The 21,129-nt window shown below is 42.6% G+C and overlaps 1 protein-coding gene across 1 annotated transcript in view; it reads left to right on the top strand.

Moving 5' to 3' along the window:
* The first annotated feature begins 9,291 nt into the window (after positions 1–9,291).
* LOC127632683 (cAMP-specific 3',5'-cyclic phosphodiesterase 4D-like) overlaps positions 9,292–21,129 on the top strand; it is a 102,676-nt gene continuing 90,838 nt past the window's right edge. Inside the window, exon 1 of the mRNA XM_052111424.1 lies at positions 9,292–9,851. Within this exon, the coding sequence (XP_051967384.1) occupies positions 9,646–9,851 (206 nt within the window). The 5' untranslated portion in view covers positions 9,292–9,645. The remainder of the gene's footprint in view (positions 9,852–21,129) is intronic.

Raw genomic sequence — 21,129 nt, 5'->3', positions numbered from 1 at the left:
CAAGCATTGCAGAAATCCACTGTTGTAAAACAGTAAGTTGTTAGGAAAAGCAAATGAATAGGCAATCGCTTTAGATGACAATTGAACTCCTTCAGATTTTGGATGGGGTTAAGACAATCATCCTTTTTTAAAATCAGGAAATAGGTGGAATAACAAACCACTGTCATCTCTGAGGGCAGGAGTGTTACTGCTCCTTGTCCTAAAGCATTGAGACTTCCGCTGTAATGGACTGGCAATCTGTGTTGTTCCATAGGACAGTGGAAACAATTCCTTGAAAACGGGTCAGCTTGGTTCTGAATTGGAGCCTGCATACAAACGCCAAGGTGCTGAGCACGGATACTGGGTACACTGGCGCCAGCGAACAAGTTGTTGATGAGTGAAGTGTGAGGCTGGAGGCTGATAACTTTCAGCGATGGTTCCTGACTCCTGATTTTTGTGAGTTGGGTGGATCTGCATGCCGTCTACTACAAAAGAATGCTTGCCCCCCCTGACCTGAGCCCATTGATGAGCCTAGGGCAGCAGTGCCTCGCAGCCTTATGTGGGCCTTACCTAACAACCCTGCCGGAACTGAGCTACCACCAGCGGATAGCTTTGGCACGTAGATAGCTGGCGCCTGACTCACAGAGCATTTCAGCTCCCTTGTCCTGCATGTCTGCTCCAGGGCTGCTTACGACGGTGGCCCAAAAACCTCACCCGGAATCAATGGAGCTGCAAGGACTTTTATGCAGTCTTGGTCTGCTAAATTGGATTGGGATAGCCATACCTGGCAATGTGCCTGAACCATGCATCCTGAGACACTGTAGCAAGCCCATAGGCTGAAGCCCGCGCCAAGTTGCCTTGCTGTGTCCTGGGGAGGTTGTTAGAATTAGGGACCTTCCAAGAGGACTGTAAATCTCTGCAGGATTGCGGGTCCCTGTCGAACACTGTGTCAGTGTTGTGGCTTGAGGGGGTAGCTGTGTAAGCTCTGCTTCTCTAGCAATCACCACATTGACTGAATGATCCAGTGAAATAGGATCAGATGCCTGAGAGGCACTGTCACCAAGCTCTGAATCCAAGAGATTCTTTGTGTCCAATCACAGATGATTCTCCTTACTTCCAAATACTCAAAAAGGTTCCAGTGATCAACTCATCTGGGTGGTGACATGAGTCTGGGAACCCTGCAGGCCATTGCTGAACCAGCAGAAAACCATGCAAGGCCATGTTGTCCTGGAGGTGCTCCAGGCATATCCAGAAAGAAGACTTTGGGTGTGCCAAGTGAAAACTTGGTGTGCAAGTACAAAAACACAATCAAGTAAAATATAATATAAAGACCAATAACAACCATTGCTTCAATTTCATAATGCACAACTGTATGCATATTCAAAGCCTTTGTATTTATGGAGGACAAGGAGTTTTGTTTCATAATAAAAAATTAATATTGTTGTTACGTTTATTATGAGGCCGATATATATGAAGGATAACACCTTGTCTGACATGATGCAAACAGTACAGCGTACAAAAATTGCCATTTCTTTTAGGTGTGCAAGCTACATTTTGTGTAGCAGTTGCACACCCTTGGCTATGCCAATGGTTTACGAGACTGCTTCCTTCCACACTGTTTTCACCTGTTGCAATGCTTGGCCTGGCAGTCTTGTCCTCTTCCTGCAGCTTGGCTTAACAGTAAATAGGAAATGGATCAAATCCAGTTAGCTTTCTCCCTCTCGGACAAACAGGCTCCTTTGGCTGTTTGTTTATTTATATCTTTTTTAGTTACTAAGTGAATATTACTATTCACAATGGGTATAATAATGAGCAGTTCAAAATATTATTTATGCTAAATCAATGTGTATTTGTAAATATAATTATTGAATCAAACATATACAGCTTAACAATCAGAAGGATGTTCCAAGAGCTGGATCTAGGTGCGGCTAAACAAAACATGGAGTAAGGGGGTAAACACATGAACAAAGATAACATCCACCATGGGAAAACACAGAAACAAAGGAAACATTCACAATGGGCATACGTCTTCAACAGGAGGTCAAAACACATAACAACTGACAAAGACTAGGCAAACAACAGGGCATTAAATACACAATGGATAATGAGTAATGAAGGACAGGTGAAAACAATGGAAGACAGCTGGCAGTGATGAGGGCAGGGAATTATGGGAAGTGTAGTCCATGGGAAACAGATGACAGGGGCAAAACACAAGGCAAAAAACAGAGAATCATAACATACAGTATATACACATATATGAGGCAACTGCTAAATTAAATAATATTGGTTGAATACGGACTTAGCAATGCAAATTCCAACAGCCGAAGCCGACGTGGTAGCATTCACCTTCGGGGGTGAAGAGGCTCCTATCAGCACATGAAACATAAATGAGCTTATTTATGTTAAGCATAAATTATGCGGTTTCATAGTTGTTGACTCCTATTCTTAGTTTGCCTTCATTGTATATGTTTTAATCCCAAATAATAACGACTCACTCTTCCAAACAGCTCGTTCCTCAGGAGGCAAAAAGAGAAAGTGCCGGCCGATTCGCACCTGTATTTGTAGAGGTTGATTGAAAAAATTAAGAAAAAACAGTGGTCGATGGTGCCGTATTGTATTTAAAAAGGAAAAATAAAAGGAACATACAGAAACTGATATACTGAAATTAAATACGAACATTAATTACAAAAATGAAATACGAGAATGAACTAAGGTACAATGTAATACGGTATAACGAAATACGGTAAAGGCTAATGTCAAATTAAAACAGGGCATTAGCTTATCCATATGCTTCAGCACACTTCCCCATAAAAATGCTTATAACATTCACAGCCTTTTATGCATTTAACAAATGTTTAATCACTCAAAGCATTTTATGCATTTAACACATGCTTAAATCACTCAGAGAGTTTTGCTTATTTTTTAACCAGACTTTAAGAACATGTATAAAAGTTTAAACAATAGAATTATCGATACACATGTTCACTTGAATGGGGAAACACGCTGGGCTATAAATCATTAAATAAGACATGATTACCCTATTTTCCAGAATATAAATCGCAGCTTATCTCATCATCTAAAAGGTCCTGCGACTTATAGTATGAAGCGATTTATATACATAATTTATAGGTAACTGATGTCAGCTGATCAAACACACGTGCACCAAAACAGAAAAAAACATCAGTCATAAAGACGGTAGAAACGTTTTAAAGTTTCCAATTCAGAATATTTTGTCTTTACACAATATTTAAGTACTTTTTGCATCCAGTTTAAATATTTTGTCCATCATAAAATTTTTGTTGTAACAAATTCAAGACCACTGTCAAACGCAACTCATAAAATGAAATGAAGTTTCATCACACTCATAGTATCAACATTCAGTCAGTGAACTGGACAATTAATACATTACAAACAGAGTTGCAAATATCAGAAATATCCACAATCGCTAACGTTAATGAATTAATAGAGTACAACAGATGTATTGTTTTACTCACAAACTTAAAGCTGTGTAGGCCTATTTGTGCGCAGCATAGATTTATAGATGTTATTAACAGATGTGGCTAACTTGTCACGTTTCTTTCATGAAACATTAAAAGAATATGAGAACTGTTACACGCAATTACAAGCCCAAAACACCATGATATGATGTGTAGATTCTGAGGTACTGTAATCTTCTTCATGGAGTGCGTTTAACATCTGAACCGATGAAGGGAAGTCTGGCGGCTGCTCCCGGGTCCTAATGCCTTAAAGCAGTCACAACGTGACGAGAAGCACCATGCCACGTCACAGCACAAGTATCAAACAAGGGGCTCGTCGATGTTGTTCAGGTTGCAGACTGTACACACAGAAGTTACCAAGGTTATTCCCTTCTTCAAGAATGAAGGACGCTAAAGTAAATAATCTATGTCCTTTGATAATGATTTGGATTGAATTAATGTAAAATATGCGATTTGCACTCCGTGGCATGGCAGAAATTTGAGCAGCCACCGGAGTCATACCTGAGCACTGCTGAAAGACGCTGAATGGCGGTGTGTGTACCTTCACTGAAAACAGTTATTTCGAATTTTAGAATGTGCCATGTCATCCGCTAGATGCATCCATTGTGCGACCCCCTTTATACAGAGATATAGAGATGTTTTTTTTTCTCTCAACAAAGTGATTTTAAACCAGGGCGACCTATAGTCAAGTGCGAGTTTATTTCCGAAAAATAAGGTAATACTAAATTTACATACCCAGTCCTCACATGTGTGCCAAAATGTAGTCAAACTCCACACATACAATCCATATGCATCCTTCTAAAATGATCCATAACAAACACTCAGTTTTAAAATACAACCCTTCTGAACACGTATTTCATGCAATTATGAACATTTTGTTTAAAATGTGATATTTATCCACAAATTCTGAAACGATGAACAAAACTGGAAGCTCTCTTGCACAATGTATGTTCTCTTGCTTCTAACATGAGAGAGTGCCGGAAAGCAGGTGTCAAAACTCTGGTTTAGCAAAACTCCGGTTCATACAAGGGCCACGTCCAATTTATGACTAGAGTTAAATTTCATGAAATTTCTCCACTTGGCAACAAGAAGAAAATTTGTCTAAATCTAAAAGTTATATTCTAAATGAAAATTAATCCTTATGATGATTGAGGACATGCAATAAATATGACATTATTATATTTATGTTATTATATGAAGAATACTGAATTCAGAATGTACTTTTTGAGTGTTACAGGAGGCTGTTCAGTGAAAAATCTTACTGACAGTAACTAAAAAGTATGACACTAAAATTATGAGAATTATTTTCCATCTTAGGAGGTGACAGATGTACCAATGTAATTTATCAGCTAACACAGATCCATTCATCACCATGCCAATCTTTTGATATCACAGTCTTGCTTCCAGAGCTTCCCTTTAGATTTGAGACTGAGTCATTGTAGCTACCGCAGATTCACAGTTTACATGAAGCAATTAACACACAACCCCACAATTTGCAGATGTCATACAACGTTCTGCTCTTCATATTAGTCACTACTGTGGCTTCTTATTGTTTGTCATAAATGTGGCAGATTTAAAGGGGGGAAAAATTATTCCAGCAGCAGACAGCTCAACTGGAGCATTGGTGGAAATCACGATCTGTTTGTGGTCTTCACAGACGACTGATCAATAATAAAATACATTTAAAAAAATTACAAAAAGGAGTTTAAGTTTCAAATGGTAAAAAAACAGATATCCTGTTTATAATGATGACAAATAAAAACACTTTCTGGTTTTCAAACGTTAGACTATTGTCAATAGTTTAGGTGATCAACTACACCTGTGGTTACTCTGCTAGAACACCTGTGTGAACTTTGATATTTTATTATCTAAATCAATGGCATTCAGACATTTTTAAATGGTGAGTATATCAGATATATAAAATAGACAATTTTTGCCTTGTGGACAATAAAACATCCTAGATATTTGGGGATCATCTCTTTTATTACTTGGGCGAGTAAGTATCCACCCAATACACTAAAGCAACCACACAATATTCTAGCAATCACTTAGGACCACCCTGAAAATCACCCACAATATCCTAGTTTTGAGGTGTCAAGATCTAGTTGTATATAATATTACTTCAAGTGGAAAATAAGTGTTTCTTGTTTATTTTGTGGCAGTCTCAAGGATAATCAAAAGCATCAGCAAGATGTGGTTCTGAATGATCAAACTGTGAGCTGTAGAGATGGATAAAATGGTATGTCTTGTTAAATTGATGAAACTGTTACTGTTTAAAATGTTCCTTAATAAGTTTTTATTTCACATAATCCAAATCAAATTGGTACTGTTCAATAAAAAGTGATAGTATTTCAATCTTTTTAAGAAGGTAAATGACAAATATTTATATTAATCATAAAACTGCTGTTATTCTGCACATCAAACTAGCATTGCTAATCATTTTGCTTGACCTATGACTATTTAATTTTTCATTCAGAGACGAAGGGCGTCCCTTGTCCACTTCACACAGGATTCTCTGCATAGACCCAGCAATGCCATTCGCCGCAGGTACTCCGGGCCAATCCTGCTTCCACCGTTGGCCCGCAGATACTCAACCCTGGATACCAAGAAGCTACAGGACCTGGAAGCACTGTACATATCAGCCCTGGCCAGTGTGGAAACAAAGTGAGTCATCCCAGAACTTTTCTGGCAAGTAGATTTAGGGCTCTGATAAAAGTGTACTACATCAGATTGATTTAAACTGTTCAGAGCTACCCTTCACTAGACCTCTGTTGATTAAATTGCATCCAGTCATCAACTCTAACCAGTCTTAGAAATCAGAGACAGATTGCTGCTGTCACGTTTGGAGAGGTTTCCAAAATGGACACAGAGTGTGCAGTAACTGAGCAAAATGTGACTCAATTAAATCACTGATGCTCACTGCTTTGATTCATTCGTTAGTGAGCAGCACTGCAGTGTTAGCCACCATCTGGAAAGTACAATAGTCAGATTTCACAGAATATTGTGTAGTATGTGATTGGAACAGACCCTTATAACCCAACAACCCCTATAATGCTTTTTGTGTTGTAAAAAACTGTTAGTGTTCCATAATGTGTGCATAGTGCATAATGTATTATTTGAGAAACAGCTCATCTCATTCCTCCATCACATGAATGTTAATCGCTTCTTGGTTAAAAAAACCTGGGAAAGCAAATGAAAGAAAGGTCATGGAGATTTGAGCAGAGGGTGGGAATGACTCCCAGGTGCTTCTCTTTCAATGTACTGTTTACTCATCTGGTAAAAGGGCACAATGACACAGAATTAAATCATATGAGTAAAGAGACAGAAGTTGTAGTCACCATGCACCCTGTTTCGTTTTTTGGAGTGATAATTTGCACTAGATGTAAATAGCATCTGCCACACAGCTTGGCTAGCTGTTTGCACTCCAATAGTCTGGTGAAAACACAGAAATTGAAGACAAATAAACAATAATAAACAATACATAAAAATGTATATAAAGGCTGATTTCCTCCCAATGATTTGGTAACGGTGAAGGTCGGGGAGTTGAGAGAAAGGTTTGATCTGGGTAAAATCAGCCATTGTTCTACTATAGTAATATTTTTTTATTTTATTTTTTTGACAGAAGCCATAGTTTTAAAGCAATTAATTATGATGATACTACAGTAATACAGTGTTAATATAGTAACCATGTGATTACTATGATTTTACTACACATACCATGGTGATACTGTCGTTAATGTAGTAAAACCATCGTTGATTTGTGTAATGTTAGGGTTAGGTTTAGGGGTAGGGGTTTGTGTAGGGTGTCTGTGGGACTCTAAACTAAAACAATAAACATGCTACATTGATTCCCCTATTTAATTTGGGGTGAAAATATCTGCCACCATTTGTTTAGGTGACAAAAGTAATATTACATAATATTATATATTTATCATATATATATATATATATATATATATATATATATATATATATATATATATATATATATATTTAAGCAATATCACACGAGCAAGTGTGCGATATGGCCCTACATCAGCACTGCTGTGATTCTGCCGCAGGCCGAGTGCCGTAGGTAATTACAGCAGTGCTGATATAGGGCCATATAGCATGATTGCGAGTGAACAACAATTCAATGAACAAGTACATTTTTAAAAAACTACGAAAAACCGACGTACGGTCATAAAAACGCATTTTTGCATGGAACTACTTTCTTACACGACCGATCAGAATCTGCCATTGCTAGTTCAAAACAAAAGATGCGTTCAAGCCTCTGTTAGTAATTCAAAATTCACTTAAGAAATAGTATCACAGCTTGTGCTGTTTCTAACAAGTTATTGGATAAACAAGGATTGACGGCTGGATGTGTGTGTGTGTGTGTATGTGTGTGTGTGTGTGTGTGTGAGAGTGAGAGAGAGAGAGAGAGAGAGAGAGAGAGTGAGAGAGTGAGAGAGGGATGGAGCGTGTGCAATCACCTGTTGCCACACCCAATCAGAGATGCTGTCAGCATTCTCAGTGGAAAATAGACATCCAAGCAGGGGTATTCCTCTCTATTTCGTGGAAGCCGGTGCGCAAGAGTCATTCACTGTATGTATCCAATTTGGAAAATCCGATTAAAGGTAAGCACTTGAGTTCTGTAATAAATCAGTCTGTTTTGTCTCTCAGCATGAGCCTTAATACTGAAATTGTCTGTTTAAAGCTGTTTAAATCTATTTCCTTGCTTTGGTAATGTATTAGTAATACGAGCCATAACAGAGCGCAGTTCTATGTAAACAATGACTAACAGATTCATGTCACCAACTGGCTCATATTACACACAAAAATGATCTTTTGCCACCACCTGCTGGCTAACATATATAATTTCAAAAATAAAGCCAGTAAATCCTAACAGATACACTTTAGTTGAGAACAGCATGAATGCGGAGTGATACACAAACAATGAAACGTCCAAGTGCTGATGATGTCACACGTGGCTCATTATGCATGACACCGTGGAGACTCCACATGTGGAGGCTCATGTTACACTCCATGATCCACACAGGATCATGAGAGCGAGAACCACTGATTGCGACCACGAGGAGGTTACCCCAAGTGACTCTACCATCCCTAGCATCCGGGCCAATTTGGTTGGTTAGGAGACCTTGCTGGAGTTACACACCCTGGATTTGATCTCGCGACTCCAGGGGTGATAGTCAGCGTAAGTACTCGCTGAGCTTCCCAGGCTCCTGACCATAAATTATTTTCCATCACCAGGTGCTTTTCACACCTTCCACTTTAAACAATTCAGATCATCATTTCTAAGCACAAAAACGTGGACATAAAAGGTTTATTATTTAGATGATCTAAGCTGTTTCTACAAATGATGATTATTTTTGTCATCATTATATTTGAGCTAAATTTACAGCTCATCATTAAATACAACAGACGATAAATAAGAATATATATATAAATATCTAAAATTAAAAAATTATAAAAAAAAAATTAAATAGTGAATTTGTAGTGGTTTGTAGAAAGAAAGAAAAAAGAACTAGCATGTAGGTCTACTGTAGGCGTCACAGAGGAAACAATTTTCTTATATTGTTTTTTTTTTTGTTTTGTTGGTGTTTTTATTTCTTATTAGGCGTCTTTTATACTTATGCACAATCCACATCTTAAACGTATTTATTTCAGTGTTTATGAACCTGGTTTGAGCTGTTTAAAGAGGGGTATGTGAAGCACCTGGTGATGTAATGCAATCTGGGCGTCACTTCATCACGTCGCAAGCTGTATCTTTATATCCGCCTCAGCGCACACTCACTCTCCCACTGCTGCCAGATATAAGCCGCATAGAGCGAAACTGGACGCTACGCATTTTGTTGACCGTCAGACGTCCATATTTCTCAATGTTTGTGTTCACGCCATCAGTGCAACTTGAAATTACACTGGACGATGCGGAGAGTGACTGAGCGGGTGTTCAACAGCTTTGATTCTCCAGCCACACTATGTTTTTAATGCATTGATATTTTCTTTTCTTTTCACGTAAAAACTTCAGCGTATCGGGCGTCGTTCTCATTTCAGCAACTCTTACTTTGGACAGCTCATCGGACATTGAGTAATTATCCGAGACTGCACAGTTTGATAAAAAAAATACCTGACTTAGGAAAAGAGACGGAGCTCAACTTTTGTAGCGATGGAGTGCTCGGCGCTGAGCAGAGAGGGCGCAGGATTGGCCAAACCACCAAAACATCTGTGGAGACAACCCCGAACTCACATCCGAATCAAACAGCGGTACCACTCCGATACGGAACGGTACCTGTCCTGTAACAGAGACACGGAGAAGCATCGTCCAGGTCTTAAAAAAACACGAAAGTCCTGGCCGTCCTCTTTTCATAAACGGTAAATCTTAATTTATATATATTAATTTTTTTTATAATATATATATGTTTTATTTATTCATATAAAAATATATAGGCCTATATATATTTTTTTAATATTTATTATTATTTTAATATATATATTTATATAGTAGTTATATTAACAATTTTGTCATCTAAACAAAAATTTACATATCATATTTTTAAATAGTAGTTGGGTAAACAAGTGAACACAATAAAATCATGCTGGCTTAATGCTAGATTCAACTAAATGAGCTCAAGATCAATTTGTTCCTATAAATGTTCATATTGTGCCAAGTTGTCAAATAGATTTAGACTACGTAGATACATGCTTTCACTTATGAGTCGTTATTTTATACAATTCATTGATTACAATATCTATTGTCCAAAATTATGGTTTTACCATATTGTTATTTTAACACTTCTGCTGAATAGCATTGAAAGCATAATTCATTTTTGATGAATGAATAAATAGCATGTCAACTAACAGCTGGCATGTTGGTGCAGCTATTCTTATAAGGACTCTCCATAGACATGATGATTTTTATACTGTACAAACTAGAGATTATATCCCTTAACCCTAAACCTAACTCTCACAAAAAACTTTCTGCATTTTTACATTTTCAAAAAAACATTGTTTAGTATGATTTTAAGCAATGTGTATTAAGGGGACACTAGTAATGTCCTCATAAACCACATTTATATTATAATACCCTTGTAATTACCCATTTATAACCTAAAATAATTTCCACGTAAACGACCCTAACCAACCTAAACACACACACACACACACACACACACACACACACACACACACACACACACACACACACACACACACACACACACACACTGTACATTTAAATTAAAACCCAACATTGCAGTCACCCACACATTGCTTTATTATGTGCAAGTTCTACACAATGTGGCCATGAGTTGTATTAAAAATAGCTGATGGTAAGGCAGTGTATGGCCCGTGAGTGTGCTAGTTTGGCATTACGTTTTGAATAGAGCTGAATCACACAGAATCAGAAGTAGGTGTACTGAAGTTACTCACCGCTCTGTGAATTTTATTTGTTTGCTTAAGCTCTCTTACTTTTCCAGAGTCCTATGATATTCATATCCCCCACATTACTCTTTCCTGACTGTACAGCATCACTGTGCTGTTCAGTGTAGTGTACAGTAAATGTTTTACATCGTGTGTGTCATGCAAAGATTCTGATATGCAATCATTAACAACCTCTTGTGCACGTGGGTAGACTTTTGAAAGAGGTCTCTCAGAAATAGAAATGTTTAAATTGAAGAATCATAATGATGACCCTGTTTTGTTCAGTCCTACATTCAGATTTCATGGCACTTTTTTGATTTCCTCCTTACTATTCCTTGGACACTACAAAGCAATACCAGGAGAGGTCATTTAAATAATCCTTTGACCACCTATTCCCTAGTGTTCTACACACAATCTTTAAAATGTCAAAAGAATGTGCTAATTAGCATATATGGCCTCCAGGGTTTTTAAAGTTTATTTAGTTTTCTGAGACATGATGTTTTTTGTTAGAGTGGTTTGAATGAGCATAGATTGTGAATGTGTTTTTCTCCATCTATACCTCAAACATTAATAATAAACATTTAAACAAGTTTACATTGTTTGCATCTTTAGGAATACTGTAAGTTGTTGTCAGAATCCCCATTTGTTGATTGAAGTGACCACATTTTTAGCAGCCCATGTTACCCATGGATTTCCTCCACCTCTTGTCTAAAACAAACCACCATTTGTTTTACCACTGATCACCGCTCTCTGTCCTCTATAGTGCAGATTTGTTGGATTATCTGGAGATGGCATTGCTGTTCTCTAGACATGTGGCCAAACAGCAATCATTTACACATTGAAATCACTTTAAACTGGTGACAGCAGACAAATGACAGAGAGTTATGCACTCTGTTCCAAAATATGCATCTTAGTGGCTGCACGGTGTCTTAGTGGTTAGCACAGTCACCTCACAGCAAGAAGGTCCTGGGTTTGAGTTCCGGCTCAACTAGGGCATTTGCATGTTCTTCCTGTGTTTGCATAGGTTTCCTCTGGGTGCTCCAGTTTCCCCCACATGTCGAAAAACATGCAGGTTAAGTGAATTGGAGACTCTAAAATTGCCCCATATGTGTGTGAATGAGAGTCCCCCAGCCACGGGGGGGGTTGTGTCAGGAAGTGCATCTGGTGTAAAACTTGTGCCAAATCTAAACTATATGTGGACTATCACGAAGCAGCACTGCCATGGAGTGCAGATCTGCACAAGCCTGACCCCTAAAGTGTAGGCTTTATTCAACGGCGTGGATGTGAACTTACACGGCTTGGATGGATTCACCTGCTTGGTTTTCCATGCCAGTGTGGAAGTGGAGGGACTTAAGTGTGCCACTACTACTTCAACTGGGGGAAGGTGTGAATATCACCTGATCTTGACACAGTCCAGAGGTGTAAAGGGAGGTGCACAGGGAGAAGAGTAGAACTTGATCCCACTGACTGGGTGAATAATGAACAGCAAAGCATTAATTTAGGGTTCCAGAGTTATGAGAGATACACAGCCCTGAAAGAGGAAAATTCTGACACGAAGCTGGGCTCTCACTTATATGCTCACTATGACGTCAGTATAGGCGGAGCGCCAAGCATCTCCTGCTTCTTGCACAGCATTGAAGTTACCTTCTTGAAAGGTAACTGTAGCTTACCAAGCTACACGGTACTCATAACAAGTTACATTACAGTCAGACTTTCTTGTGGATGCTGAAGCACACGCTAGCCCCTCCCCAGTGCTGCCTCTGGTTCTAATGCATGATGCATCATTTTCTGAAGTGTATTTGTGATAGATGGAATATTCTGCCTGAAGTATTGTTCTACAAAGGTTGATACTTTTCTATCAGGTATTAGAAAAACATGATAAAGGCTGAGCATAACTATAAATTATTTTATCATCGCTACTTCCCTGGTAATTTATTATTCAAATCAACACACTCTCTACATGAGGGGTTGGTATTATTAAAAAGAATAACACTATTATTAAAAAAATATATTTTTTCAAATGTTTTATTATATTACACTAATACTTTTAAAGCTACTAAATGTATTCAGCCAAAAGCAGTGAGTGTTTTTCTCATTTTCTTGTTATTGTTGTTTGATTAATAGCCTTTTAATGACACACTAGATGCAGTGGTCTAGTCGGTTACATGTACACTTCAAGTCTGACATTTTAATGCAAATCTGCTTTTTGTCCCACTGTTTACGTTCACTTAAGACATAACTCTCTGTGTTTACATTAGTATCTCACCAAGATGGGCATTTTGGCAGAATTATTAAGTGTATTTGACCCAGAATCTGTTGATGCCCTAGGGGAGATTTCAGATTGGTGCCCTATTTTTCACTTGAACTTCAATTTACTGCAAAACTTTTTATTTTTTATAACAAATAACAAATCTGACCAATAACAAACAACCTGCTTCAAATTAACTTGTTGATTGTTAAAAAACACACCAAAAAACAGGGTTAGGTAAAATTTAAATGCATGAATAAAAAATTGCTTATTTGAAGTTAATAACTAAATTATTAATTAAATTATAACAAAAACTGCACACGCCTGGACTTCTTTGTGGTAAAGTCATCAATGTCATTTATTTAATAAAAGTTCCATTAATACTCATAATTATGGCCATACAATAAAAACGGAAAAGATCAGATGCAATTAAATGGTCACCCTATGTAACCATTTATCAGTAGATCTGAAAGGATGTTTGTGGAACATATTGCTCAACACAATGGTAGAATGGCGCACAGTCATCATGAGAGGGTGCACTTCTGAAAAAAAAATTATAATCCTCTCGTGTGGCTCTCCTCTGTAGTTTTGCACCCAAGGAAATCGCCTATGTCACCTTTGCCACTGATTTGACCATTTAGGTGGATTAGCGCTCTCGGAACACACACGCAAGTAAAGCACACACACATACACATAAGCCTCCTGTATGTCAAACAGTGTACAGCCACAAAAGCTAGGAAATAAAAAGTCAATTATAGATTTTGTCGAGATCAACGACTGGTTGCCATTGCAGTCTAGATATAGGCTAAATATAGAAAATTACTCGAAAATTTATCATCGATTTCGAAGATTTTTTCCTGACAAATTTCTAGATTGTTTTATTCCCCAGCCATATAAGCTAGCTAACATTGGATAAATCTCTCACAGCAGCCCAATAATCTCATTGATAGATATCTAAATTACAGGCATTATAGATACAGAAAATCTAGTAAGCAGAAATATGAAATTTACAGTACCTCATTATGTTTCTTCAAATTAGATGTTTAATTATGCTGATATTTCGACTGGCTTGAGTAAGCTAAACTCACATCACACAATCAAGCAATTGGCCTCCTTCATTGTGAAAAACCGTTTCAGGTTTGGCCGTATATGTTCAGGTGTTGAACTGCTGCTTGAGGCATCCTACACATTCATCATTCATTCAGAAGTTGGTGCTGCTCCACCTTCAAAATTTGATGCGTGTTTTGATTAGGCGGAAGTCACGAGACTCTCCCTAGCGAGATCACGTTGATGGATAAAAATGAAACCTGTCACAAACCCCGCTCCTCTGCTTCTCCCCGCATCGTCTAGCACACACACGCACACTCCCTCGCTCCGCCCCCTCGAGCTTTTCACGCTCTTTTTGCTCGCTCGAGCCCTCACACCCACTTTGCTCCTACTCGCTCACATGCTCGTAGGCAATCTCCCTTCCTCGAGTTTCTCACGCGCTTCCAATCCCCCAGAACATTATGACCACCTGCACTCGCGTCATCTGCACTCCTGCACATTAGTTTCACCTGCACTCGTCTCATCACCTGTTCATTGTTTACACCTGCACTCGTCACTATATATATCACTACCCTTTCGTCTCACTCCCGTTGGTTATTGTGTTTAGTTTCCCGTATCTTTGCCCCCCGCTAGTCTCGTCTAGTTCTGACCTCCTCTTGTTTACCCCTTAGCTTGCCAGCTCCCCTTGTTCCCCTGTCTTTGATCCCGCTAGTCCCGTCTAGTTCTTCGCCCTAATTGTTAACTGTTTTCCCGGCTTCGACCTCCCGCTCTCGTTTACCACTCTCTCCCGGATTTGCCCCTTACGATACTTTGATTCCCCGGCTTTTGACCCTATGCTTCCCTCGACAACTCTTCACTGGATTTGCCCTTTGTACTTTTGCCTGCACTGCTTTCTATTAATAAAGCAGTTTCATCCGACATTGTGACTGTCTCATCTTGTGTGTGTGTGTGCGGGTTACAAAATGTCCAACCCAACCGTTGACAGTCACAATGCACAATGCTAAGGATTCGCGCAGCTCACTAGAGCGGAGAAGCACATCACATTCGGCGCGAGGAGCTACAGTGTGGAGAGATGACCACGCGCTCACGGCCCAGGGGCAGCAGGTATGCGCTATTTCTGATTTGTTTCACCCTATTTCACCTGTGTCTGCCCCTGAGCCCGTTTATGCCTCCAGTGCATTTCTGAGCGCCGTGCACTCTCCACCCCCGGAGAGGTTTTATGGCTCTTCGGACGCTGACCAAGAGGTTTTTATGCGAGGCAGTGGTTGTGTAACTCCGCCCTCGACATTAAGGAGCCAGCGGCCCGACTCTTGGGGTTGCGTCAGGGGAGTCAACCCTTGGAGGTTTTTGTTATGGATTTTTGTGCCCTGGCGTACCAGGTGAATTATGATGAGGTGGCTCTGAGAGACATTTTTCAATGTGGACTGAATGAGCCAACCTCATCCTTCATGCCAGGTGGTCGCTGCTCTCTCAACCTGGCTCAGTTTATTGACCTCGCCCTACTGTACGCTGGTTCCTCGTTTACTGTGGGGGAGGCAGAAACTGAACCAGCGTTCCATACCACGGCCCCCGTCTTGAAGCCTACCACGGCCCCTGTCTCGAAGCCTACCACGGCCCCCGTCTCGAAGCCTACCACGGCCCCCGTCTCGAAGCCTACCACGGCCCTAGCCCCGAAGCCTGACACGGCCCTAGCCCCGAAGCCTGACACGGCCCTAGCCCCGAAGCCTGTCACGGCCCTAGCCCCGAAGCCTTTCACGGCCCTAGCCCCGAAGCCTGTCACGGCCCTAGCCCCGAAGCCTGTCACGACCCTAGCCCCGGAGCCTGTCACGGCCCTAGTCCCGGAGCTTGTCACGGCCCCAGTCTCGAAGCCTGGCATGGCCAGCGAGCCAGCGCCCATGCCCGCCGCGGCCAGAGAGCCAGCGCCCATGCCCGCCACGGCCAACGAGCCAGCGCCCATGCCCACCACGGCCAACGAGCCAGCGCCCATGCCCGCCACGGTCGGCCAGCCAGCGCCCATGCCCGCCACGGCCGGCGAGCCAGCGCCCATGTCTGCCACGGTCAGCGAGCCAGCGCCTGTAGCCTCGACCGTCCCCATGGCCATGTCCCCTGTTGGCCGAAGACATAAGAGAAGGAAGAGGGCCCCTTCTCCCCAGTCTCGTCTTGTGCTCAAGACCGCAGGGGTTCCCTCAGTGTCTTCCACGGCTCTGCCGGGTTCTGCTCCACCCCCAGAGTCTTCCATGGCTCTGCCAGGTTCTGCTCCGCCCCCAGAGTCTTCCACGGCTCTGCCAGCCTCTGCTCGCCCCTCAGAGCCCTCGCGGCCTCCGCCTCACGAGCCTCCCAAGGCTCCGCCTCTCGAGTCTCTCAGGACTCCTCCCCCTCTCAAGCCTCTCAGAGCTTCCCCTCTCGAGTCTCTCAGGGCTCCTCCTCCCCTCAAGCCTCTCAGGACTTCTCCTCTCGAGTCTTTCAGGGCTCCACCCCCGTCCAAGCCTCTCAGGGCTTCTCCTCTCGAGTCTTTCAGGGCTCCTCCTCCCCTCAAGCCTCTCAGGGCTTCTCCTCTCGAGTCTTTCAGGGCTCCTCCTCCCTCGAGCCTCTCAGGGCTCCGTCCCTCGAGTCTTTCAGGGCTCCTCCTCCCCTCAAGCCTCTCAGGCTCCGTCCCTCATAGTCTTTCATGGCTCCACCCCTCAAGCCTCTCACGGCTTCCCCTCTCGAGTCTCTCAGGGCTCCTCCCCCTCTCGAGTCTCTCAGGGCTCCTCCCCCTCTCGAGTCTCTCAGGGCTCCTCCTCCCCTCGAGCCTCTCAGGGCTCCTCCTCCCCTCGAGCCTCTCAGAGCTCCGCCCCTCGAGTCTTTCATGGCTCCACCCCTCAAGCCTCTCACGGCTTCGTCTCTCGAGTCTCTCAGGGCTCCTCCTCCTCTCGAGCCTCTCAGGGCTCCGCCCCCCCAAGCCTCTCGAGCCCTCCAGGACTCTGCCACTAGAGCCTCCTACGGCTCCGCCTCTCGGGCCTCCTACGGCTCCCCCTCCAGAGCCTCCTACGGCTCTGCTCCCAGAGACTCCAGAGCTTTCTAGGGCTCCGCCTCCCGAGCCTCCTACGGCTCCGCCTCCCGAGCCTCCTACGGCTCCACCTCCCGAGCCTCCTACGGCTCCACCTCCCGAGCTTCCCACGGCGCCACCTCCCTTGGCTCCACCTCCAGAGCATTCCAGGCCTACCTCGCTAGAGCCTCCCACGCCACGCATTGGCTCCACTCGAGCTCCAGGCTCGCCCTAAAGCCTCCTTCGGCTCCACCTCCAGAGCCTTCCAGGCCTTCGCCCCTAAAGCCTCCTTCAGCTCCACCTCCAGAGCCTTCCGGGGCTTCACCCCTTGAGCCTTCTACGGCGCCACCTCCTTCGGCTCCACCTCTAGAGCCTTCCGGGGCCCCGCCTTTAGAGCCTCCTACGGCGCCACCTCCCTCGGCTCTGCCTCCGGAGCCTACCAGGGCTTCATCCCTAGAGCCTTCTACGGCGCCACCTCCCTCGGCTTCACCTCCCTCGGCGCTGCCTCCAGAGCCCACCAGGGCCTCGCCCCTGGGGCCTCCTGCGACTCCACCTCCCTCGGCTCCGTCTCCTGAGCCTTCCTCGGCTCTGCCTCCGGAGCCCCCGAGGCCTCCCTCGGCACCGCCTCTTCAGTCTCTCAATACCCCGCCTGCCGAGTCTCTTACGGCTCCGCCTTCCAAGGCTCCATCTCCCAAGTCCTCCACGACTCCACCTTTCACGGCTCCGCCCCTGAAACCTTTCCTCACTGGGTCTTGCCTGCTCCCCTTGTGACCGTTCCTCTTCCTGCCCCCTGGCCTCTTCCCTGGCCTCCTGACCCTGTACGGTGGCCTCCTGACCTTATTCCTGTTCCGTGGCCTCCTCCCAGGTCCCCTAGTTCCGTCCCTGTCCGGTGGTCACCTTCCAGGCCCCCGGACCCAGTCCCTGTCCTCCAGTCGCCTTCCAGACCCCCTGACCCAGTCTCTGCCCTATGGCTGCCCCCTAGATCTCCCGACCACCCGCCTGTCCACTATGTTCCCCCTGACCTTACCTTGAACTGCCCATGGACTGTCTCACTTCCCTTTGTCTGTCCCCGATCATCCTGCACCACCTCCCGCGGCCGTCAGGAGCCGTCCTATTCAGAGGGGGGAGTACTGTCACGAACCCCGCTCCTCTGCTTCTCCCCGCATCGTCTAGCACACACACGCACACTCCCTTGCTCCGCCCCCTCAAGCTTTTCACGCTCTTTTTGCTCGCTCGAGCCCTCACGCCCACTTTGCTCCTACTCGCTCACATGCTCGTAGGCAATCTCCCTTCCTCGAGTTTCTCACGCGCTTCCAATCCCCCAGAACATTATGACCACCTGCACTCGCGTCATCTGCACTCCTGCACATTAGTTTCACCTGCACTCGTCTCATCACCTGTTCATTGTTTACACCTGCACTCGTCACTATATATATCACTACCCTTTCGTCTCACTCCCGTTGGTTATTGTGTTTAGTTTCCTGTATCTTTGCCCCCCCGCTAGTCTCGTCTAGTTCTGACCTCCTCTTGTTTACCCCTTAGCTTGCCAGCTCCCCTTGTTCCCCTGTCTTTGATCCCGCTAGTCCCGTCTAGTTCTTCGCCCTAATTGTTAACTGTTTTCCCGGCTTCAAAAGTATTCCTTTTTAAAACTACTAAAAGTACAATTCCTGAGAAAAACATAAAATAAATTACAGTCCGAGAGTATTTGTAATTTGTTACTTTATATCCCCTGACCATACTGAAACCATGATTAATTTCAATGAAGATTAAACAAATATGCAGTACATATACATAGTTATCATATAACTTATATTTCAATGTATACCTAATATACACTAGTCAATAACCTATTTTATATATCTAAAATGAAATATACTGATAAACAGCAGAAATACATGAAATATTTTGCTTCAGAAAAGAAGGCAAAGTCCGTTTAAAGGGTTAGTTCACCCAAAAATGAAAATTCTCTCATCATTTAATCACCCTCATGCCATCCCAGGTGTGCACGACTTTCTTTCTTCAGCTGAACATAAATGATGATATTTAGAAAAATATCTTTCAGCTCTGTATGTCCTCACAATGCAAGTGAATGGTGATCAGACTTGTGAAGCTCCAAAAAGAATAGATAGTCAGCATAAACTTCATCCATACGACTCCAACAGTTAAATGAATGTCTTATAATGAACTTTTTAACTATAAATTAACACTGCCGGTCTGCAGCGGTATGCGCGTGTGACCTATTTGCATCGGCATGTTCATGCTAAAACTGATGTACGTATAACACACCCATAAGTGCAGCGCTGTTTACAACTGAGTAGGAGGAATGCTGTACAGAAGCTTCATTGGCTTTGGTTTAGATCTGTATTTGTATCTATTAATTTACTCACAATGGTGCATTTGTGTGCCTATCCTGGATCTCTCAACTGAGAGAAAATTTTGAGATTATGTCCTGTGACAACTTCCTTGAAAGAGGACAGGGAAACAGGTCTCCGGCACAAGGTAAGCCTTTTTATTGACACTTTATACTGTGCACACACACACATATCAACACAGAAACACTGGGTTGCTGTAGGTCGGGCCTCCTCTGCTCTGTGGCCGCTGGCTTTTTATCCGCTCTCCTCGCTCTACTGCAATTAGAGACAGGTGTTAGACATAATTTAGCTCAGGTGTGAGCGCCCTTACCGCTTTTCTCTCCCGGACGGGCGCTTGACCATGCCCCCGCTGCCACATGTCCGTAACATGCCAACGAGAATACATTTCATGAGGGCCATGTGAACTCAGGGCTTTTGTGAATGTACATACTGCTTCTGACCGATGGCAATGGTTTACAGTTAAAAATTACATACATTTTAAAATACATATAAATATCATATCACTTTAGAACACATTAATTTAACCTCTGGAGTTGTATGGATGTTGTTTATGCTGACTGTCTGTGATTTTTGGAGCTTCAAAAGGTCAGATCACCATCCACTTGCATTTTAAGGACCAACTGAGCTAAGATATTTTTCTTCAAATGTGTTCAGCAGAAGAAAGAAATACATACACACCTGGGGATGGCATGAGGGTGAGTAAATGATGAGAGAATTAACATTTTGAGGGGAACTATTCCTTTAAGACTGTGCAGGGCTCACGTGAATCAGCAAATCATTTATTTGAACCATCTAAAATATCTGACTCACTAAAATTAATCAACAATCCCAACACTAAACATAAGGGAATCGTTTATTTTAACCAGTTCATTAACATAAACAGTCTGAAAGAATTAACAAATTATTTCCTTTCCCAGTGCTTCACGAGAAAGAGAGGATAGATTAGGTGAGTGTGATTGATTACTCCCTCGGCTCCATTGCTGCATTCGCAGTATACTGTGACAAAAGTAGCATTTTATGACGCTGCAGCACTACTCATGGGAAAATGTAGCTTGTAACTGAAAAAGCTACAGTATTGTGAAAATAGCTTTACTAATATCACAGTACTGAAAAATTTAGTTAAAAAGTTAGTAGTGTCGCTACTTTTTGTTATTCCCTAACAATGATGCTAACATCCAATTCTATTTTTGCAGAGCATTATTTATATGGCATGATGAGTTTACTTATCAGTCACTTATGAGGTTGCATGAGGCTAAGATGCTGCCTTGGAAGGCAGACTTCGACAGAGCAAAGGTCTTCATTCAACTGTAGATTCTTCTGGATTTGGAACTCAAAATCGAGGGCATCATCTGATGCTAAAAATTAACAGGCTCTGCTCAATTCTATATAACCATGTCAAAGATTCATCTTTCTAATGTCTAATCATAAAATTATAAAAAATCCTGACTCTTGCCTCCAGTTATTATTTAAACTGTCTTATTACAGACATTTTTCATTTGTTTCGAGTGACATTTGCTGGTTGGCAGTTTCACTTCT

Source organism: Xyrauchen texanus, chromosome 39 (assembly GCF_025860055.1).
Source record: "Xyrauchen texanus isolate HMW12.3.18 chromosome 39, RBS_HiC_50CHRs, whole genome shotgun sequence".
NCBI lineage: Eukaryota > Metazoa > Chordata > Actinopteri > Cypriniformes > Catostomidae > Xyrauchen > Xyrauchen texanus.
The sequence above is the reverse complement of the archived record's forward strand: the minus strand, read 5'-3'. Positions and strand labels throughout refer to the sequence as shown.